The sequence below is a fragment of the Lycium ferocissimum genome, chromosome 1, assembly GCF_029784015.1.
Source record: "Lycium ferocissimum isolate CSIRO_LF1 chromosome 1, AGI_CSIRO_Lferr_CH_V1, whole genome shotgun sequence".
In the NCBI taxonomy this organism is placed as follows: domain Eukaryota; kingdom Viridiplantae; phylum Streptophyta; class Magnoliopsida; order Solanales; family Solanaceae; genus Lycium; species Lycium ferocissimum.
Window position 1 is genome coordinate 10191412 of NC_081342.1, and position 24706 is coordinate 10216117.

General features: G+C 35.2%; 2 protein-coding genes across 2 annotated transcripts; one reads left to right on the plus strand and one right to left on the minus strand.

The window, feature by feature from the left end:
• The first annotated feature begins 136 nt into the window (after positions 1-136).
• On the plus strand, positions 137-1765 carry LOC132047159 (uncharacterized). The gene has a single exon (XM_059438080.1). It carries the CDS (start codon positions 999-1001, stop codon positions 1545-1547), a length of 549 nt encoding a protein of 182 aa, XP_059294063.1. The 5' UTR covers positions 137-998; the 3' UTR covers positions 1548-1765.
• Positions 1766-3529: 1764 nt separating this feature from the next.
• LOC132047167 (protein OBERON 2) lies at positions 3530-17070 on the minus strand. Its single transcript, XM_059438092.1, has 5 exons — positions 16903-17070; positions 12373-12762; positions 5817-6355; positions 5649-5709; positions 3530-4246 (listed from the first exon to the last, which is right to left on the minus strand). Exons 2-5 carry the CDS (start codon positions 12743-12745, stop codon positions 3798-3800), a joined length of 1422 nt encoding a protein of 473 aa, XP_059294075.1. The 5' UTR covers positions 12746-12762; positions 16903-17070; the 3' UTR covers positions 3530-3797.
• Positions 17071-24706: the final 7636 nt, after the last annotated feature.

A 24706-nucleotide genomic window follows, 5' to 3' on the forward strand; every position in this document is an offset into this window, starting at 1 on the left:
AGTATGGGTTAAAAATATTCAGCTCATGTGTTTGAACTACTTTTCTGAAGACACATGCATGAGGTGAAGAAAGGAAAGAACATTTTGGCAATAAGTTTTTGAGTCACGATAAGATACATGAATTTGACATATAAGTTGCATTGTATTTATTGAGGTGTGACTCTGCGTTCAACTTACATTGTACTCATTTCTTTAAATGTAGAACCAATGAAGCTTTGATGTGGTATTACTAAGAGGTCCATTAATTTTGCACCAATTACTTTCGGGTAATAAATACTCGTATTTTCTATACTTGACCCAAAAAATTAGAAAATTAAACTACACAGTATTTCCACTGTGTACAATTTTTTTTATTTTCAACAGATAAAATTAGGATTTGAATTTCTTAAATGACATGAATTCCTCCTAACAAGTTAACAAAATTCACTTCTCCGCAAAACTTTGACACCCACAAAACCATTACAAAAAAGAGAGAGAGGAAAAAAAAAAAAAAAAAAACTCCTAATTCCTTTGCGTTTTTGTCTCCCTCTCTTATCCTTCAAAATTTTCATTTCCTTTTTTATGTCATCTTCTTCTCCTCTTCCTTCTGGTTGTCCCTAAGAAATCCCAATCCCTACTTGCAGAGGCAATATGTAATTGAATATATATACTATATATATACATAGGTATATACCCCCTCTATATATTCAATTACATCTTCATTTTTATATCTCATTTCTTTTTTCTTTTTCTTTTTTTTCATTTCAAGAATTTCTCTTATTTACCCAATAGCAAACACAATTCTACATAAATTTTACCTTTACATAGACCAGAAAACCAGAAGTCCCTTACAAACTTGCTTTTAGTTTTATGTCTTTTTTGACACGTAAGAGATATAATAAGGTCATTTTCTCTCTATTCAATTTGTAAGTGGCCATAAGAGATCATTTCCTTGAATTTCATTGTGATTTGTATAGTTTTGGTATAATTGGGCTTTTGTTTGGTTTTCAACTAATAGCATGAGGGTCCATCCTATGTGCATGAAACGTAACATTGCCATACGTGAAGGTATCGATTCAGGTTCAGGTTCGGATATCTTAGCAGTTATGGAAGGAAACCCCATGAAGAAGCTTCGTAAACTACCTCACGTATTTGGGAAGGTTCTTGAACTTCCATTCCGTTCCGATGCTGACGTGGCGGTGGAGGAAGGCCCTGAATTCTTCCGTTTCGTGGCTGAGATGGATTTTGAGGGCGACGGAGTAAGGGTGCATGCAGTGGAGATACATACCGGGATAACGAAGATTGTGGTGAGGAATGGTGGTGCTGGAGATGGTGGTGGTGGTGTTAATGGTGGTGGTGGTGAAGAGGAGTTGTTGTTGGAAGAGCTGAAGGTGGACACGTGGAGGTTCAGGTTGCCCGCGACGACAAAGCCTGAGCTGGCTACGGCTGTGTTTGTGGATGGAGAGTTGATTGTGACGGTGCCAAAAGGTGGACGTGGTGGTGGTGATTTTGCTGATGGTAGGGATGTTTGGGGTGGTGGTGGTGGAAGGCTTGTTCTTGTACAGTAGCCACAAGAGTCACTAATATATATTCTAAAAAAGAATTATTCTCCAAATAATAGTATACTAATAATAATTGTTGTACATTATGGGATTGTTGTTGTTGTAATAATTGTTGTACATTATGGGATTGTTGTTGTTGTTATAATAATTGTTGTACATTATGGTTGACTCGAGAACTTCATTCTCCATGTAATAATACTACTACTAATATTCTATCATTTGATTTTTTTCCCTTTCATCTACTGACTGTTTCAAAGGCAGGTGCGGAACTAGCATGGTAGTCGGGGTGCGGCCGAACCCAGTAACTATAGTCTAAATCCTATATTTGTCTTGAAAAATTCATTGAATATGTATAAATTGTTAATTTAGAACCCTGTAACTTAAACAAATTAGAATCCCGAACCCACAAACTTCAAATCCTAGCTCCACCGCTGTTCAAAGGGGCCGTGACGTAACTAGCTAGTGAAGTTGTTGGCGTAACTAGTAAAGTTGTTGTCATTTAACCAGGAAGTCACGGGTTTGAGTCGTATAAACAGCCTTTCAGAAATGCAGGATAAGTTTGCGTACAATAGACCCTTTCAGAAAGGCAGAGTAACGAAAGCTTAGTGCACCGGACTGTCATTTTTTATCTCTTAACTGTTTTCTCGTTTTTAAATGGTCTTCTCTCTCGACTTTAGTTTAATTATCCATTCCTAACTTAACATGATTTTGATCAATAAGAGAAGAGTGGTAAATACGAATCGATATATTCATTGGAAAGACATACAGAGATTGTATTTTGCTTGTGTTATAGAAGAATGAGTTTTGTGATGGGAGAAGGTCCAGAAACATTTTATAGTACTATTTGAAATGTTTAGCCTTTCACTTGAAATAAGTGAATACATATTAATACATACTCCCTCTGTCCCAAAAAGATTGTCCCCTTTCTATATTTAAAAACAATTTAACTTTATGAGATGATTTACAACCACATAAATATCTAAGACTTGTTTTGGACCACACATTTCAAAAGTATTCTTTTATTTCTTAAACTTTATGCCAAGTCAAAAGAGGACAATTTTTTTGAAACGGAGGGGTATAAATTATAGGGAACGTAAAGGAAAACATTGCTTGTTTAATAGAGACTTTCAGGTATTTAAACATGATTAAGTTGAATGAGAAACACAAAAGATTGAAAAAAAAAAAAAAAAGATAAATAGGTTTTTAACTGATGGCCAACTTTACAAAAATAGAAGATTTCCAAATATTAACTTCCTTTTCTTTTCCGAAAGATATTAGTACGTATTTTGTTTAATCAGTTAACTTACTGAGTTGTTACAGTCTGAGGTTGATTTTCCAGGTAAATTTGTTTCATTTGTAGAACATTCTTACTTTGATTGACCGTACGTTGCCAGGCAGTGACGTTTGTAAGTCCCAAAATCTGTGAAAGAGAATTGAATTTGTGTTCGTGTTCTCAGTTCTGTGGTTGAGTTGGAGTTGCACGAACTACAAAATGGAAACACAACCATAATGATGCAGAATTGAGCAATATCAGGTCCTGTTTTGTCTCAATTACGTATGAGTTCTATGTCAATCAGATAATGCTCCTTTTCATCTGGAGAGGTGGGTGGAAAGACCCCCCCCCCCTCCCCATATTTTTAAAGTAAAAAAGCTCTTCTCGAAGTAAATTTGATTTCATGAAAATGTTCACATATGGACTTGGGGGTCGTTTAGTATGATGTATAAGGAAATAAATCATGGTATGTACTTTGGTATAACCATATTCAATGTTTGGTTGTAATTTGAATCACGTATAACTTATACACCAATTGGTGTATTATTTTATACCACCACCAACATGGAATAACTAATCCATGTATAACTTATTCACGGATAAAGTACCAAAAGGACAAAACTACCTTTATCTTCTTCTTTTTTTCTAGAAACCAATGAAGGTCAAGCATCGAAGGGTATTATTATAAACTCAATTACTTTTAGTACCAAACATCTAACAAGAAATAATATTTGTATTACTAATCCCTATATAACTGATCCCTGCATAACAATATAATCTATGTATAACATCTAACAAGAGATAATCTTTGTATTACTAATCCATGTTCCCTGTATAACTAATCCATGCACTACAACAATACATGATACCAAACGACCCCCTTACAGTGATAGACAGGTACAACATATCGCTCGGAACAAAATTTTGGCATGAAACTAACAAGATGTATTTACTGTAGTAGATACATTGGGCAGAGCTTTGCTTCAAGTAGATTTTGTTTCTAGACCAAAGTGGTCCTTCAGCATTTCCTTAGAAGTGCTTCCAAATCCATTCTGTACCTGTTTCATCTCCTTGAGTTTCAACACTTCTCGCTTTATTTGGTCAATCCTTTTTAGGACAACATCAAGTAAGGTATCTGTTTCAACCATCGAAGTATGGCTTGATAGATCAGATCTTTCCACGTCGAGCTGTTCATATAGATTCATGATGTAGTTCTTTTGAGCAAAGAGTCTTTCCACAGCAAGTTTGTACTCAAATTCTTGAGACTTCCTCAATGCCTGCAGAGTTTGATCAATCTCAATCTCAAGCTTAAGGGATTCAACTCGATGATCAAAATTTGAAGTCATCTTTTCGGGTGAAGATCGTTCGCTAACAATAGACTCTCCATGGTGTGTACACACAGATGTGCCAGTGTCATGATGAGGCGTTTCTCCTATCATCACAAGAAACATACGTTAGGCTTTAAAGAGATCTTACACTGAATGTAGCTTTGCAAGGAGGAGGGATATTTGAATAGAAAGCTCTTGAACATAGTTACCGAGTAGACTAAATGCTCTTATAAGATAAATCTCAGGATACACGAACTTACAAGAGATTCAGAAAAAAAAGGGATTCATATAAAATTAAGATGACAATTTCACATATCAGAAAACTCCTTCCTGTATATTGTGACGGAGAAATAAGCCTTTGAAGGTACTAATGACTCCTAAACGGTGAGTTATGCACATTGTTCATACTAAAAAATGAGTAGATTTAAAATGGACTAATTAAAGCAAGTAAAGAAGAACCTAAGAGTAACTAATATATATTGGTAACTCAGTGTAGTTAAAAAAGCACACGCTTCATCACCTAAAGTTTTGGTGCAAGCACCAAAGTGTGCTGAAGAGTGCACCGTAGTGCCCTCTCACTCCCCCCCCCCCCCCCCCCCACCCCCCCCCCCCCCAAAAAAAAAAAAAAAAACCACACACAATCCCAACAAGAGGATACCAGTACTTGATGAATATATCTGGAAACAGGGATTTAACTAAAAAGGAGACGTTATGAATTAATATGTTAGTTATAAAAATTAGGAATAGATTTATTTAGTATAAGAAATAGCAGATCTCCTTGTTGTAACCATACTCTCCTTATTACTACGACAAATCTAATAGGCATCTCTCATTAGTGCTTGACGTTGTTTGGATTGCTAGTGAATGGGAGATTCAAGTTAGATTTCCTTCTTAATACCTAACAAGCTGACTCCAAATACCTAAGCAGGATTACCTGAGAACCACAAACACCTACACTGCATCATGTTATGGAGGTGTGAGTTATTATATGACGTTGCAGACAACATTGTGCCTTCCATTAACTGCTGTACTTCACTAATATGGCATCACCAACTTCTTTTTGATTGGTCCCTAGCAGATTGATGCCTTTCTGTTTAGGGTAGTTATACTAAATTTTATGGACATATTCCTTCATCTGGTTAGAAGCAGCGGGATAGACTCGAGGACAAACTGTTTCTACACCAAATAATTCCTCTTCAGCCTCATTCTGAGGCTCTCCTATATTGATTTCATGCCCAAGCTCAAGGTTGATAATTTTCTGTTCATATTATGCTTCAGTTGCAAGATATGTCTTTGGATTTGTGAACTAATGTAAAGTACAGAAATAGCAAACGCATAGAGAGTGCATGCATGTTCATATACATATCTATTCGTGCATTTGTATAAATTCACATTGAAGACACGAGAAGCATGTACAGACATAAACAGATTTTTTGGCCAGGTATAGATACATGAGCCAAGGGAAACAGTGACATAAATAAGAAATAAAAAGAACAGAGAAGATACCATTGGCCTCAATGAATTGTTCTTCTTTGAACACGTCTCCAACGCAGGCTCCCTTGTGAAGCTGATACAAGATATGATAGAGGTCATTCCAATAAATTGGAAACCACATAATAAAAGCAAACATTTAATAGCTTGAGAAAACAAAGTACCATTCTCAGTCAGCTATACCTTTGCCATGGCTGATTTAATGTGACGCAGCAACTGTTTTGCATTTGTTTTCCGCGAACCATGTAGAATGCAAATGCCAACATTCAGAATCTTCTCAATGTCATCACGAGAATCAATGGATCTACAAATATTTAGAAGCTTCGTGACATGTGGGATCAAATCAGTTCTTGAATCACAGCGTCGACATAAAAACCCCGCGTCCAAACCGATGCTTCCTCCAACCGTCCCAGCCATATAAGATCGTATAGCGCACTCTAAATGGGTTATGTGTCCGCAAATGTAACCATCATCAACTGTTGCTTCACACCTAATGTAACTATACCCACCATAAGCAGAAGTAATAGTCAGACAGCAAAGAATACAACAACAATCTCGGCAAAAACCAGGTTCACTGCAACAAATGTCACAAAACATTGTCTCTGGACTTGGATCCCCTGCTATTAAACTTGCACACATGCTGTTACCAGCCTTACAACTCATGCTTTGTAATTGAGAATCAGATTTCAAGCCTGAAGATGTGACCTCAGCATAGCAGTCACCTACAATTTTTCGGCAAACAAAACAACTTTGGAATCAAGTCCACTAAGTAACTCGCTTAAGCACAACAAGAAACATTAAAAGATTTGCAATCTACTGAGAGCATTCAAATTTATAATCATAACAGGAAATTCACTCGAAATGAAAATTTTACAGAATTAGCTAAAGAAATAGATTTTTATGGGATTACTAGATATTTATAATGGGAGAAGGTATGAAATTTAAGTAAGTAGCTCATGCACATCCTCAATATGAACTTAAAGCTCCTCATAATTAATCAAGTTTTTAGGTTTCACCTTTCAGAGATCTGCAACAGTGTATCAAATGGTGTCTTTAAAGTAAACACAATCAGTGCAGAAGATTAAGCTAGATTGTATCATGTTACTACATTTCATAGGGTCCCTCGACGATTAGAAGAGGGCTACATTTTTGGCTTTTTTGGCTCACTTGTACAGAAAATCCAGCACTACCTTTGTGTTGTTTCTGAATAGAATTATTACTATTTCGAAAAGAAAAAAAAAAGTACACACAATCGGTTAAATTTTCTGCCAAGTATAAATGGTCACGCCGAATGTGGTATTGAGAAGAAGTAATCAACTACTCAGTCCGCCCAAAAGATAATGACATAATCCGTAACACGAGGGTCAAAGCATCTATTTTAGTGTGATTTCAAACATCAATTCCTTACTTTAAAAAAAAATAAAAAAATATACATATTTGAAAGCTATATAAAAGGCACGCCCCCTATTCCATTTTATGTGGCACACGTTCATTTTTAGTTTGTTCCAAAAAGAACAGTACATTTCTATATTTGAATATAATTTAACTTTACACTTCCTTTACCCTTAATGACTTGCTTTTATAGCCACATGAATATCATGGCTTGTTTAAGGCCACAAGTTCCATTCTTTTCTTTTTTTAAATCCGTGCTAATTTAAACACCACCACATTAAATGAATTGTTGACTGGGTTGTTCAACGTCACTTTTAAGACCGTGAAAATGCCTGGACACACTGATTCCTTTGTACAAGAACGAGGGGAACATTTAGAGTTGCAACAACTATATGGGTATCAAGCTGCCAAGCGACACTATAAAAGTTTGGGAGAGGGCGGTGGAGATGAGGGTGAGGAGAAGCGTGTCTAGTTCCGCGAACCAGACTAGTGAAGCAGTATAGGGAGAGAAAGAGGGACATACATATGGTATTCATTGACCTAGAAAAGACATACAACAAAGTCCCAAGGTAGGTTCTATGGAGATGCTTGGAGGCTAGAGGTATACCTGCGGCGTACACTAGTGTGATCAAGGACATATATGATGGAGCCAAGACCAGGATACGTACAGTCGTATAGTGGGAGGAGACTCGGAGCACTTCCCAGTGGTAATGGGGTTGCACCAGGGATCCGCTCTTAGTCCATTTTTATTTGTCCTGGTAATGGATGGATTGACGCGGCAAATCCAAAGGGAGGTGCCATGGTGTATGTTATTCGTGGATGACATCGTCCTGATTGATGAGACCCGCAGCGCAGTGAACGCTAAGCTGGAAATTTTGGAGACTGACTCTGGAGTCTAAAGGGCTGAGGTTGGGAGTCCTATGTACAAAGTATAGACAGTAAAGGAGGACGGTTGCAATGGCTTCATGATCAATATATAAATAGACTAATTACATGAATCCTTCGAAGGTGAAATGAGTCTAAGACAAAATTATTACAGATGATCCATAGAAATGAACCCCCCCCCCCCCTCCACAAACCACATCCCCCCACCCAAAAAAGATATCTTGAGTTGAGGTATAGTTGATTGAGATAACAACTTGCTTTTGGTTGGTGTAAAATTTTAAAATTTACTCACTCCTCTAGGATATATGTCAAAACTAGGAAAAACAATTAAAGAAAACTCAAAATTTGACTAGATTAAAAGTTGCATCATCAATTAACTTACTGCCCCTCCCCCACCTTGAATTTGGGGGGTAAAGACGGAGATATGTTTTCTCATTTCGGCTAGCTAAAGAACTACCTGTGCACACCCAAAATGCAACATTTCCAAAAATCACTATGTATGACCCAACGAGATCGCTTATATGTAACTGCATCATAACAACTATAGTAACTAATAAATGAGGAGGCAAAAAAGAAGTGTAAGTACTTAATTTTGTACAATTAATATTGGATCTTTTGCTTAAGATCATTCACAATCGTAAAAGAATCATTCTATCATAATTTTTATTATAAAACAAATCCATCCTCACACTATTTTTTTTTTACATATTGGTTGAAATTAGCACAAGAATCAATTTAATATGGAGAGAACTTTTTCTTGACAAGTGTTTGATTAAAGAAAAGCTTGTTTGATAATTTTAATTGATGGAAGATAAGCTAGCTCAATATAACCGAACCATATGTATATTACCTGTGTATAGAGCTCTAACCAGCTAATGACCTAGACATCATTTTTCTCATGAGAATTTAATGGTACAATGACATATTCTTCCAAAATAATCTGTTGTTATAGATGTACATTTAATCCTCACTCCATCCCATTTTATGTGCACAATTTTCTTTTTAATTTGTCCCAAAAAGAATTGCACCTTTCTATATTTAGAAACAATTTAATTTAAACTTCACATTTCCCTTGAATGAAATGATTTTTCTTTTGATTTTTTTTTTTTTCAAATAAAGGTAACACCTTGTATTTATATCAAAGCAGCACCTGGAGTGGTGTAAAATGCTAACCACGGAGCATACAAACAAATAACACTACATAGAAAACACGGACGAGAGATTGAAACTAAGAGAGATAGAATTAGAAAGGATTTAATCAATTAAATGAAGATAAAACTAAGCATTCAATAAATGATTATAATGGGAGAAGGGAAATTTAACTCAAACAAGGGAATGCATACCCAAGTAATCAAGAGGGTTCAATTGAAGATATATGAGGATTCTTCCCCAAACTCACAAAGGAGCCGCAACACAAACCCTAGTTTCGACTATTTATAATAGTAAGGGTGGCAAAATCAACCAATGACAGCATGTCCCGCCCAATTATTAGCTCAACCCATTTCGACCCATAAAAAGTTGGGCTGATATGCAGCCCAAATTGAACTACGAGAAATCTTATCGAAATATTTTCAAAAAGATAATCTTTTTATTTGATAAGTTATATTAGCCATAATAAAAAGAAAAAATTATTTTATTAGGTACTAAAAAATTATAAAAGAACAAATGAAGAAATTAAAAGTTAGTAAGAATTGGACGGATTGGGTTATGACCCACTTTTAGCCCATTTCGGCTCAACCCATTTAACTTTTGAGCGGGTTATATTTATTAACTCAGCCCATTTTGACTCGCCCAAAATTAGCTCAGCCTGCCCGTTTATCACCCCTAATAATAGTAGATAAACTAACCTAAGCTAGTTACAATAACACCCTTGAGCTAAAAACAAGAAATTGCTTTGCTTAACCAATTAGCTATTTAGAATGTAGCCACCTCTTGCTTAAATTTCCATTTTAGTATGTTGTTGACCTTTCATGCTTCTTTAATTGATCTTCTAAACTAGTCAAAGCACTTCATATCTAGTTGATGGACTTCATATCCATGATGGCTAATCCATATCCCATCATGGAGAGTGCTTAAAGGGTAATGTCTATGGCATGTTTTTTCAGGTTAATTTCAGAAACCCCCCTTTAGGTTTCGCTTCATAACACTAACCTCCCATGTGGTTTAAGATATTACATTTACCTCCCTTATTTTAATTCTTTTGTATCAAATCTTTTAATGTACAACAACAACAACATGCCCAATGTAATCCCACAAGTGGGGTCTGGGGAGGGTAGAGTGTACGCAGACCTTACCCCTACCTTGGGAAGTAGAGAGGTTGTTTCCGATAGACCATCGGCTCAAGAAAAAGCAATAATGTATTTTTTATAAATATAAAAGATCTCAATTAGATTAATTTACCCTTACCTCAAACAAAAAAAAAAAATAGATTAATTTACCCTAACTAATATACTATATTTATTTAATAGATATTTTTTAGAATTATGAATCTAAATCAATTCGCAACTTGGCTTGGCTCCTTACTCCACAAATGTTGTTGCCTTTCACGTTCTTGTTCACATGGAAATCAGATAAGATTAAAAGATAAAGTTATAATAAATAAGATCAGATTAAAAGTCATATTTTCAAGACCCAGCGAATTCATGGTTAAAAGATCTACCAAATAGGATGAATTGCAGTAAGCAACTGTAAATCTTTTTCATCATTTCATGTGCATACAGTTGTACAGTCAACCCTCTCTATAACATCATCGTTGGTTCTGAAATTTTTGGTTGCTACGGAAACTGACTGTTATACACCTATAACATTTAAATTATATTTGGTTGTTATTATCACTCACATACTATCTTGTTCTTTGATTTTGTTATTACCAGTTGTCTCCTTCGCTTCGGCTTATCGTATTATGTGATGTTTCTACTGTTCTCTTCTCCATTATGTTTAGCAAGACTGCTTTACTACTATATTTTCCTTTCCTTACTTGATTTTATTATGCGTTACTTGAGTCGAGGGCTATCAGAAACAGCCTCTCTACCTTCACAAAATAGGGGTAAGGCTACGTACACACCACCCTCTCCAGACACCACTTGTGGGATTACACTGGATATGTTGTTGTATAGGCATAAAAGATGCAAAAAATCTAATTTTTCATTTTTTTTTTTAATGCCAAATCCTAAGCTAAATCACACTTTGTATATAGAAGGGAAATCCTTTTATGATGAAAATTAAATATTCATATTTTAAATATTCATATAATATTCTGTCATAAATAGTGTATTAAAGTATCGAAATATTTGGTCAAAACCCCTAGATCTATTATTGGTAATCTTAGAGATTCTATTTCTATAAAGATGGCTAATCATTATATCACCAAAAATGAAGATAGATGTTATAGAGGAGTGATTTTACAAAGAGCATGTATATTGTTGTAAAGATGGTTGTTGCTGTTATAAGTAAAAAATTGTTATATAAATGTAAAATACAACATAAAAAATCAGCTTCGAGAAAAACTTAGTTGTTATAGTGAGGACAAGGATGCTGTTCTAGAGGGGTCTGACTGGAATATCCACCATGATAGCAGAAATTCTTTTCAGACAGTCTAAAGGTCTCTTGACAAAAGTACTTATAAAAAAAAGGTCTCTTCACAAAAGTCAATTACTGGAGAGAAATCAACAAAAATGGGTCTGCATATATGAATCCTTAGTATTTTCATTGGCAGAGTAGGGAGCCAACCAATGGATTTAGATCCTTTATTTAAAAAAAAAAAAAAATTTATTAAATAAGAGAATATATGTGTAACAGTGTAAGGGACAATGGGTAAAGTAGTAAAATTGTAATATTTTTATATTTATAATAAATATATTAACGAAATTGTTAAAAAAATAATCAAAATAAGGGGACTAAGCGCGCCTGATGAAAAATAGGGACTTATGCGTAATATTGTAAATCACAAAGGAGGTTAATGTTACAAAGCGAAACCTGAGGGAAGGTCTCTGAAATTATCCCTTTTTTAGATGGCATCTATTGCGTGTTCCATACCATAAGTTTCAAGAGACTTTCTTGTAACCGTTGCATAAATTGAAATAGAGGGAGTATTAATAGTTCTTTCTATATATATTATATATATATATATATATATATACATACACATAGCCTCTTGAAAAAAATTCAGGTCTTCTTAAATGGGGGTAATGACGCTAAAGTTAAACAAATATAAATAGGCTCCCCAATTAGGTAAAAGAGAGCTCAGCAAAGAGCATACATGTAACAGAACCCAGGACAAAGTTACATATGCAGAGTCCAGAGACTAAGATCAGTAATTTTGAATAGGCGGTCCTAGTTGCATAATTTTGCCTTGAAAGTAGTGTATCTGTAGTGAGCCATGTCTCAAAAAGTTTCTTACTAATCCCCAAAACAGAGGAAAATTCAATGTACTAAATAACCAAAAAGTCGTATCAAAGCTAACCTTTTAATAGTTTTGAGGGAATCTTCCAACTGAATGAGGCAAAGAATTCATTGACATCCACACTCGGAAACTCAGACCGGACGTATTGTTCAACCGAAAGTCTACTTGCGAAAACACTTCGCTTTCCACGAAGACGTTTTGGAAGATACAGATATCTGTCAAGAAAGTAGCCAGCAGATGCAATTCTTTTCCCCACCTTCCAGGCCCATTTATCACCTGGACTAGGCCAATCAACAGGAGCATATGGTAGACCTTCGCCTGAATCATTGGCAGAAACAGGATAAAGGTGAAGTCCATTTTCATTGGTACTAGGTGTGTCTCCATTACATGCAGCAGGACTGTCAATCTCCACAGGATCCTCGTTGGATGACATGTAGCTAGATGTTTTAACTGTGTAGATAGCCAAAAAAAAAAGAATATATATCAACTTAAAATCCAAGAAAGGAGAGGTTTGTTAAATTACTATCTTACAGAAATGCCTATTACTCGTGTTGGAGATGATACCATCTCAGGATTGAAGGCAACAATAGAGGAAGAAGATACACAATCAAAGGCGATGCGAATGGGAAATGAATCTGGTCAATACAGACATTTTTATTCTCTAATTACAAAGACATCTACACCCTTCAATTGACAAATCAAGTTTTGATCCCAGATCTACACGTGGCACCTAAAGCTAACGGCTGAAGTTTTGTTTCTTTATACGGGTGGCACATGAAATTGTAAATACATTCATTTTGTATTTCTTTATTCTTATTTTCTGCTTTAGTTAGTTATAGAGTAGGCAAATTTGGAAAATAACAAATACATCACTATCACTACTTTACACGTATGTCAAGTACTGACAGAAACTTTTCAAACCAATCAATTTCGAGATGAATTACTGGTTATCCAAGCCTTGTACAAAGAAATCTTAGAGAAAAAAAAACACTCACCACATTTCATGCTTTGGAAGATCTTAAATTCTTTCAAGCGGATGAAGAAGAATGCTGGGGCCTATTAGAAAATGAAGTTGTATCGAGATTTTTCCTATCCAGTATATCCAACAATTGACGGCCGTCCAAAATATTTACCACAAACATTGGATTGTGGAGAACCATATTGTTGCCGAAACAACACAAGTGATATATTTGACGATAATCAAGAATATCGAAAAATGTGTGAAACCTAGGACTAGAATATGATTCTTCTGGTCCAGATATAAGTCTCGATGAGGATGAGGATGAGGACGAATCCGGATAGAAGTCCCGACAGGGATGAGGACGAAAAAGAAGGCGAAGATGAAGGTGACGTAGTACCAGACAGTGAGGAAGATCAAGTCTGCATAAAGTTTATCCTTAGCTATTTACAGAATTATTATATAAGATTTATTTTTCCTAAGTAATGTCCCTAATCTAAGTTGATGATAGTTAAGTTATATCAGTATAAGTTTCTCTGTTAACTTCAAAAGTAATTTGATATTGGATTTTAGATTGTTAGTTCTATTTTCTAGATCTATCTAAACTTTAACCAACACATACAAAATTTCTCCAACAAAATAGGCTAAGAAATAGCGTTGGGAGTCCAATGTCAGTGGGATAAGGGGTCCTTGGTATCCTTATATGTTCTTGGGCAATCCTCCCCTCATGAGCTAGCTTTTGGGATTGAGTTAGGCCGACGGTCCATTTCTTTATCAGTTAACACTTCAACAACATTTAAACAAATTACAACAACAACAACAAATCCAATGGGGTTTGGGGAGGGAGAGTGTACGCAGACCTTAGCCCTACCTTGAGAAGGTAGAGAGGTTGTTTCCGGAAGATCCTCGGCTCAGATTATTTTATTTAATTAGTCCTATGAACTTGTCAACAATGTTCATCCAAATTTCAGAGAAAAATGAGTGCAAGTGATCACAGCAGTACAAGTCAACTACTATGAAAAGCAACCGCATGTTAGAATTTCAGAAATTATGTTTTACAATGGAGAAAAACAATGGGACACAGATTTTATATATGCGGAAAAGGGACAAATTTACTCCTATACTTTACTATATTGTTCACATCTATCCTTCGTTATTCTATGTGTCAAAATTATCCCCTCCGTTAAGAAAGTTTTCAAATTTATCCTCCAATTAACAGATTTCCCCGATTTACCTTCCAATTATCTAGTTCACTTGAATACCCGCGACCCACATAACCCATTATGTAGCATCCATTTCCTGAAGAGTATTAATTCTAGTGTTTTTGAACTTGAACATTACATGACTATTAAATCTGTTCAATTCAGGTGGTTTATTTGGGATGTAGTTGACAAAATTCAGTTGAACTTCTGAGTTCAAATGTGTCCGCCGCACATTGATTAAATATTTTTTTTTAATACTACCAGCTTGCTATAAATGAGAGAATGCCAGAGATATACTTTATTTCCCAGATAAGCAATTAGTAACAGTTATTTCTCAAAAAGCATTCAACGTTCTGCAATGCCGACTGTTTCCAACAATCCAAATGCTCTTTACGATAAGGTATATTGGATCAGAATGAGGTATTCCTGGTAATGTTTATGAAAATTATTATATATTTCTCTCGATCAGTTTGAGTTATACATACTGACTGTGTAAAATAAATATTATACTATCAGCGAGAAGTTTCTTCATTTCTTGCTCCTCATATGTGTTTGCAGCTTTTCAAGTAGAGTGGACACTGGTTATAAAAATTAGAAGGTCAAAAGATTTACTAGTTATTATGATATTAATTAACAAACAGATTGCTTTATTGCATAATGTCCAGATTCCTTTAATCAGCTTTTCATCCTCATACTAGTTTTCAACAGGTGAGTTAATAGTTTTTGGAAGAGTCATATAAAATGCGGAAGTATGCCCTAAACAACAAATCCAACTACATGCAAATATTTTTCTAAATCTGGTATGTCAGTTTCTTCAAAAACTGGAGTGATAATGTTATGATCCTATTGCAAGGTCTGGGACTTGAGTCCCTCATCGGTTTAATGGGGAGCTATGGGGGGCTTATATAGCCTTGGGTTCTCCCACCTCAATAGCTAGCTTTGGGGTGCTAAGTTGCTCGGACTCGGGTGCGGGTATCCGATAAGGGTACGGATCCGAGTGTCGGATTCGGCAAAATCTAAATTTTAAGATTCGGGGGTGCGGATCCGGGTATGGATACGGATGCGGTGATTCGGCAAGAAAATTCAAAATTATAAAAAGTAGAGCTAGAAATGTTGAGAAAAACACGAATCAGCAAAAAAGAGACAAAAGTACTATAATATTGATGGTATGTCATTTCCCTCATCTTAAATTTGTTTTATCTTTAATTTTGAGAAATCAAAATCTCAATTTCCCCCAAATTTGTCGATAGACTCGGGTCAAAGTATCCGAACTTAGTTGACCGTATCCGAACGTATCCCGCTCCAGCTCCCTCCGACCCGTGTCGAGACAGGATCGGCACCAAAAACGGAGAGTCCGCGCAACTTAGTTGGGGTGTAGTTCTCCTAAGGTTGTACCAATGGCATCGAAGCCATCCACTGCCCGTCGTGCCTTGGATGGTGACGCCGGTATTACAATGTTGGCTCGGGGATAGAAATGGTCTAGCGCACAGCCGTTGAGGACGACAGATGCAGAGTGTGGTGGTTTGATATGATCCTATTGCAAGGTATGGAACTTAAGTCTTACATCGGTTAAATGGGGAGCTGATGTGGGGATTATCTAACCTTGGGCTCTCCCACCTCGATAGCTAACTTTTGGGGTGTGGTTCTCCTAAGGTTGTATGAGATAACTATTAAATATTGGGAAACTTAAAACCATTGACTATATCTTAGCAAAGATAAGAAACTATAATTTCACTAGTTGCCGGCCGAATTTTCATGGATGGAAAGACTTTTACTTTTGTGTAAATTTTATCCTTCTAAACTTCACTAGCATGAGTTATGCGGGTCGCAGGTCGCGTCTTTAAATGGGTATTCAAGTGAATTGGGTAATTGAAAGGTAAATTAGGGAAATCCATCTATTGGACAGTAAATTTGAAATCTTTCTTAACGGCAGGGTACTTATGGCTACATTCTAACGGAGTATAGATGTGAACGATATAGTAAAGTAAAGAGGTAAATTTGGCCCCTTTCCCCTTATATATATACACACACACACAATAAAACACTGAGCCGAGGGTCAATCGGAAACAGCCTCTCTACCTCCCAAGGTAGGGTAAGGTCTACGTACACTCTACCCTCCCCAGACCGCACTTATGGGATTACACTGGATATGTCGTTGTTGTTGTACACATAAAACACACCATAAGAATACAAAAAAAGAATCGAGAAACAAAAAGAACTCCAACAATGGACACTGATGTATCAAACGGCATGGGAACACCAAACATAAATAGAAAGGAAAAATAAGAATGTACAAACTGTATAATTCTGCAAAAAAAAAAAAAAAAAAGGAACTCCAACGAAGTGGTATAACAAACACCATGAGAATACAAAAATGTAAACAAAAAGTGTTAATACACAAAAAAGGGCACCATTTGATCAAGAAAATACCTGATTCGCAGAAAGAAGAATAGTTTTGGCAGCAAGATGACAGCCAAGAAATGAAACCCCACTTCTCTCCTTTTTTGTCTTTCTGACAGAACTTGGGATTTCCTGAATATGCGTGTAAATGTTACTCTGGTTGGGACAGCTCATAATGAAACCCAAGTGATGTTTTTTAAAAGGGAAAAGGATCAAAAATACCCCCGATTTTGAGAAAAGGGCTAAAAATGTACTTATTACAAATTTGGATAAAAAATATTCTCTCATCATTGAAAGTTTTCAAATATACCCCTACCTTAATGGAAATTTCTAACACAATTCGATTTTATTTTTAAACTTGTTCCATTTAAACCTGATTCAACTAAATAAAAAATCCATATGGATTACCTGCTCTTGTGCTTAGTGGCTCCAGCTATAGTACTCAGGAACAAGTTGGTCACATATGATTTTTTATATAGTTGGGTCATATTTAAATGGAGCGGGTTTAAAAGTTATGTTGCGAATTTCCGTTAAGATAGAGATATATTTAAAAACTTTCATAATGGGAAGAGGTATTTTTTATCCCAATTTATAATTGAGAAATTTTTTACACTTTTCCCAAAATAGAGGATATTTTTTACCGATTTCCCTTTTTAAAACCTAAGTTGGCGTTACTAAACTTAATCGGTTTGCACCATTTATCCAAAAGGTATGTCCCTTTTTTAAATTGCGCCCTGTCATTTCATCTTTTAGGATTTGCATCCTAACTTTATTCATTTTCTTTTTACAAAATAGTATTACTAACAAAGATAGTTAGGGGTCGTTTGATTTGAAGAGAAGTTATGTTGAGATAAGTTATCCTAGTATAATTTCATATTGATTGTTTGGTTTGTTATACTAAAAGTAAAATGCATTGTATAAATTTTAGGAAAAAGTTGTTTGTTTACAAAAATACCCTCCACCTTATGTAGTAGAATAAGGGTTTGAGGGACCTCGGGGTTATTTTTGTCATTTTCATTTTTTTTATCCTGGGATTGTTATTCCACCTCTGCTAGGGATAACTTATCCCAGCACTATTTTTAATTCGGATAACTTATCCCAGGGTTACTAATCAAACAAGGGATATAGTGATACTAAATTTTTATCTCAGGATTATTTTTCCTTATATTCATACAAAACGACCCCTAAACATATAATGATTTAAACAAAAAAAGAAAATGGAAAGGGTTTAGAAGGGAAGGAGAACAAGGAAGGACAAGGGCGGAGGATTGAAAATGTTTGATCGGTAATTAATTTGTTGGAATTTTTACTGGTTGTAGCTTCTCTTAAGACATATTTATTAATAATAATTACCATTTAATTTAATTATAAATAGTAACTAAAATACTTTTTAAATTACCACACATAGCTATATCAATAACTTCTAGTTGCGGGCCAAATACACACGCGTAAAACCCTCCCCCATATCCCCCGAATCCCACGTTTAACGGTTGATCGATTAAATTCGTCGATTCTACTCTCCAGTAACAGTAATCCTTGACTTTTTTTTTTTCTACTACCTTCGGCTTCATGTTTTCGTCATCTTCGCTTCATTGCTGAAAATTGAGGAAGTTGTATTTGGATAGGTTTTACATTCTATTAGTGTATTTTGTTCATAATAACTTCTTTTTTTCAAAAATTTTGAAGCGTATTCAACGTCCAATCCTTTCCTTTTTCTTCTCCAATACCTTCCTTCACGATTCTTCATCTTCAAATCATTGTTGCGGAAATTGGGGAAAGTTGTGTTTGGGTAAGTTTTTTACATTCTATTAGTGTATTTTGTTCATAATTACTTCATATTTTCCAGATTTTGAAGCTTATTCAACTTCCATTTGTTAGGTTTTTGAAGAATAATTTAAAAAACATCCATTAATGGCAGACGGAACAACACCTAATAGGGTTACTCAAGGTATTCCATTTACGGTTCAATATATAGATTTTCTTCTTTTGATTTGGGGATTTATGGCAGCAATGATGTTGTTGCATTTCTTCTTAGATAAAGTGGTGGAAGTGAAAGGAGTTCCAAGAATATTCATGATCCTCGAAGAGTTCAAAATCCCCCAATGGCAAAATCTTCAAAGAAAATAGATTCGGCTACAGTCACAAAGAGGAGAAAAATTACTGATGTTATTCCGGGCAGCAAGGGGAAACAAGTCGTGGAGGCTGAAGCACAAGAAGAGCAATTACCTGCGAAGAAACAGGTATTTCTTTGAATATATATGGTTTTTATGCTAATAAATGTATGTGTACAACTACAGTATATTTCAATCTCTTGCTAATCTTGATGTTCAATTCACGGAACTTTGATCTTTTAACGAATCATGTGCTTGAACACATGTATAAATGTGTTCTTGAACAAGCGAGGAACTGATAATCATGTATTTGAACATATGTGTTATATGTATTTTTGAAATTTTTTTGTATGTTTTGTTACGCCTAACTGTGTATTTGAACAAATGATTAACTAATTATCATATGTTTGAACATATGATTATATGTATTTGCACGCACTTATATGTTTCTGTTACAACTAGCGTGTATTTGAACAAATGAAATGATTATACGTATGTATTTGAACACTTTTTTGTATGTTTTGTTACCTAAGCATGTATTTGAACATACGAATTACATGTATTTGCACACACTTGTATGTTTAGTTTACACCTAATAGTATTTACAACTGAAATAAGAAGCAACTACACATATATTCAAATACACACATGAGTTTTATGTATTTGAATAACTGATAAATCGAGGCTAAAATACATAGATATTCAATTACACATACATTGCATACATGTTGTTTTTGTCCTACATTACATATTATCTATGTATGACTTTCTTTCAGGCCTCTAAATTCCTTGTTAAATTTCCTCCAACTTATCCTATACGATATGCTTCGTACATGAACCACAATATCAAAAAGGACTTGGAGGACAAACTTACAGAAAGACAGCAGCAACTATTTTCAGAAACTATATTTGGAAGATGCATCTAGATGCAACATTGTGAAGTCCAAGGGCAGCTGTTCCGGCTACAATTGATGCAACGATGATGCGTATTAGATATGGTGCACTCCTATGGGACTACATAGAACGAAAGGTAGCTGACAATGCTCAGAGCGACAATGAGGTGCCACCAAGACTAGTTAGGCCAGCCATAGATTACGCATCCGTTGATGCAATCGATGTTTGATTAGTATTGATTTATAACTTTGGATTAAATACCAGATTTGTGACTAGTTTTAAGTGAACCTATTTTGGCACACATTTTTTGGTTTTAGATGTATTTTACAATTTGGCTTCACTCAATTTTCAATTTAACAATCTTTAGCTATTATTACTGATTTCAACGAACCAATTTCATGTATTTTGCCAATATTGTATCCGCCTACAGTTAGCTATTGTTAATGCATTCAACTATATCCAAATATACAAGGTACATGTGCGGTTATATCGTATGTTGGATTATGCACTTAACAATCTGGTCACTTAATTCTCAATTTACCAATATTCAGCTATTATTCTTTGCATTCGTGGGTATCTCAAAATACATCAAGTTGAGTAATTTTGAGTGTATTTAAGTACTTCCAATTACACAACTTACCAAATATACAAGATACATGTGCAGTGTTATCGTATGTTAGATTATGAACTTATCAAGTTGCTACTGCATTCAAATATATTCAAATACACAAGATACATGTGCAGTTTATCATATGTTGGATTATCAACTAACAATCCGGTGACACTCAAGTTTCAATTTACCACATTTAGTTAATTACAAATTACATCATTCACACTGTGTATTACATCAAGTTGAGCATTTTTTAATGTATTTAAGTATATCCAAACACACAATTTACCAAAATACACAAGATACATGTGCAGTTTATCCTATGTTGGATTATGAACTTAACAATCCGGTGTCACTCAATTTTCAATTTACCGCAGTCAGTTAATTACAAATTACATCATTCACACTGTGTATTTCATGTATGTTATATTTTCACATGATCCATTATCCAGAACTAAATAATCTATTTAAACAGACTACCTTTATTCGAATATTGCCAAAAAAAAAAAAAAAAAAACGTATTTTTTATAACAAATGCAAATAGCTGTAAATAAAAAAAAACAATCACTTCTTTCGAGGCTCAAAACTACAAGAACATCTATTGTGTCCCAACTATCCACAAGTGCTGCAAGCATGTCATTTTTTTTTACCAATAAGCAATTCCCTTAATGGCTTATTACGCTTCTTCTTCGGCCTACCGGGCGGTCTCTTGTATCTTGGTGGCAAAACTACATCCTCAGAGATGTATGTGGGAATCTTCCATTCACGCTTGTCAGGGAGAGGATCCACAGGTATATCATATGTTTTCACCACAGTGTACGGTTTGAACAATTCTGAGCAATAATCATCGGCCTTTAGATTTTTCTTTTAAGAGCACGACGCATGTGGGCAAGGAATTTCATCTATTTGAAACATACAACAAGCGCAAGTTTTGTTTTTCAAGTAAACAACAAAAAACGCCTTCCTCCATCATGGTGTGTACACGTATTCGGTTGATGGTTCCACCCACAAAGTCATTAGTTGTATTTGTTGAGTATGCAATTAAATAAATATAAATACATAAATATGCTTTTAGTCAAATATATATATAAATACATCCTCAAACGATAAAACCATTATGTCCATGAACATGCTTGACACTAAAAAAAAAAAAAAAAAAAAGGCAACCGTAGAATTTCAACATCGGATGCAAGCTACCTTAAGATTGGGTTTAAAGGATAGGATGTGTAATAAATGAAAGGAAAAAATCAGGAATAGCTACCTTAAGATTGGATAAATACATAAAGGTACTTTTTAGCCGAATGCATATAAATACATCTTCAGAAGATAAAAACATTATGTTTATGAACATGTTTTACATTAAAAAAAAAAAAATCAAATACATGACACACATATACAAATAGAACTTGACTAATACAACCAAAATATACCAAATACATGACAAACCTACAATCGACAATTACAGAAAAATACATCAGATACGATGAAAAAATTTGACTAGCCAAATACAGTCAAATAAATCACACACAGGTAACGATAATTGCAGGTCACTAAAGTATATTTTAAATGAATTGAACTTAAACATACCGTCATACGTAAACATAGATACTCATTTATCGACAACATCTCCTGAATCTTCTTAGATAGTGTTGTGAACGTGTATGTACCGTTCCTCCGGTTAGTGTAATTTCATCCTAAACATCTTCCTAACTTCTTCAAGAAAATCAAATATAGGCAGTTCTCTTGCCGCTACAAGGTGACGATTGATACACTCTGCTATGTTCGAAGTCATAGTCCACCCTCGGTTAATGATCATACGCTCTAGCCCACTTTTCTCTTAGCTAATTTCAAATACTGCACGAATATACCTGCATTAACTACCTTCGCCATCAACTCATCAAATTCATCCTCTGTGTATGCCTTTGCCATTGCATAAAACACTGGACTCAAAACATCTTTACTCTTCTTGTAATTCTTACATACGTTACCCCACAAATGCCATATGCACGCGTAATGCGGAACATTTGGATAAGTTAGGCATACAGTTTTGTTTATGCTTTCATGCCTATCGGATACGATACACATATTCTCTCTAACTCCATAGCAGTGACGGAGCCATATAGAGCCGAGGGGGTTCGGCCGAGGGTGTTCATCCGAACCCCCTCGGCGGAAAAAAATACTGTTTTTACAAGGTTAAAATTATTTTTTATGTATATTTAGTAGATGTTGAACCCCTTTAGGCTTCTTCGTATGTTTACTTTTTTATATTTTGAACCCCCTCGGCGGAAATCCTGACTCCGCCACTGCTCCATAGGCTTCTCTGAACCGCTCGAAGAACCACGTCAGACCTGTCATTCTCGGAATCTATCACGCCATATGCTAAGAAGTATATTGCACACGCGTCGGTTGCATTTGAACAAAGAATTCAGTATGTATATATTCATTTAATAAATACAATATTTATTGCATATCAAATATATATGTGTTTTTGGCTTACCTACGCTGTCTAGTGTGCTTGCTGAAACGAATGTGTCGTTGTATCTTTGTTTTAAGGTGGCTCCCGTCTACTACCACAATGGGTCTACAACACTCAAAGCCTTTGATAAATGCATATAATGCTATAAAAACATACAGGAAATCGTTGTCGTGGGATTTGCGCATATGTGACCTAGGGTATGTGTTATACCCTGCATTTTTAGAGCATGAGTTTGACATGTACCTCATCGTAGTAATGGGATGTTTTGAAAGGCACAAGCCATGGAGAGTACGTAACAACGAAGAAAAAGGGTGAATTACGATCTCGTAAGTCGTAATCGGGAAAGAATATTTTGAAACACGGGAACATGGCCATTATTAGTGTAATAAGTGATAAATATCATGTATGGAGAATTTTGAAATATTTCGGGATTGAGCAAATTGAAGAAAATAAGTTCGACGAAAATTTGAGAAACGCGGGACGGATTTTAGTCAACTTTGGAGGCGCATATCTCATAGTATATGTGGAGTTTTAAGGTGTTTCAAAGTCCTAAAATGAAGTTCGTCGAGTCTAGTTTGTAATGCAACAAACCGTTCATTGATAGGACATCGGAGTAGAGAATTATAGACGTTACGAACTGAAGCGCCGACGAGAAACAGCATTCTTGATGCACGCTACGGTACCTGCGGTACGGTAGCTACGATGCGTAGCTACAGTGAACCGACTTTGGCATTTTTTTTAAAAGGGACAGAAACATCATTTTTTTTTCAGCCAAAAAGTTCCAAAAATTTCCAGAAAATTCAGCACAAAAAAGGGAGCAAATATACCTCACAAAATGAGAATTTTGAGTGAAATTTCAAGTAACGAAGTACCAATCGAAGTCCGGGCAACGCATAGTCGTGAATATAATTTCATTTGGAATTAGAGGAGCATGGGAACAAGAAAATGTTGAAGAACTAAGTGAAGAAGGTAAGTTTTAATCCTCTTTTCATATGTTATGGATGGTTTATATGTGTTGTGGTGTGTGTAAATTCATGAAATATGGTATGTTGAAGTGAAGCGTGTAGGTGTTGGTTATGTTGGAGTGATGAACTAATTTTTATTTAATATTTTGGTTGTTGTTGATATGGATTCCATAATGAAAATGATGGTTTAATGATTTAAATGGAAGTTGGAGTCGTGTGTAAGTTGTTAGAGAAGATAAAGTGATTTTAATATGGTTTAAATTTATGAGAATGATGTTGTTAAAATGCGGATTATTGATGTAGTTTATGAATTTGGAAGAAAAACATGTATTGTTGTTGTTCTTATGGCATTTGGAAGTTTCGGGTGGAATAGTATAGTGGTTGGGTTGTTTGGAATATTTTGCGGATTGTTTAAAGTGTTCTTGAATATTGTTTGAATGGTTTCGGATTAGTAAGTGAATGTGTAAGTGTTGGTGTTAGTTTGGTTATATGCGGTTGAATTGAATATAAGTGAATGTCGTCGCATTATGTGAAAGAAGGTTGTTAATGTTAGAATGCATTTTTGAATTAATGATTGATGTTGTTAGAGTGATTGTTGGTGTTGTTGAATTTGGCCGAGTTGAATTCTCGGGGTTGTGCATTTACGGGGGAAGTCGCCCAATTTCCAGTAGAATTATGTGTTCGTTTGGAAATGAACTCTAAATGCCTATAGTTGATGTTGGAATCTATTGATGCTATGTAGATCTTGGGAGTCCGAGACATAGGTTTGATTTGGATT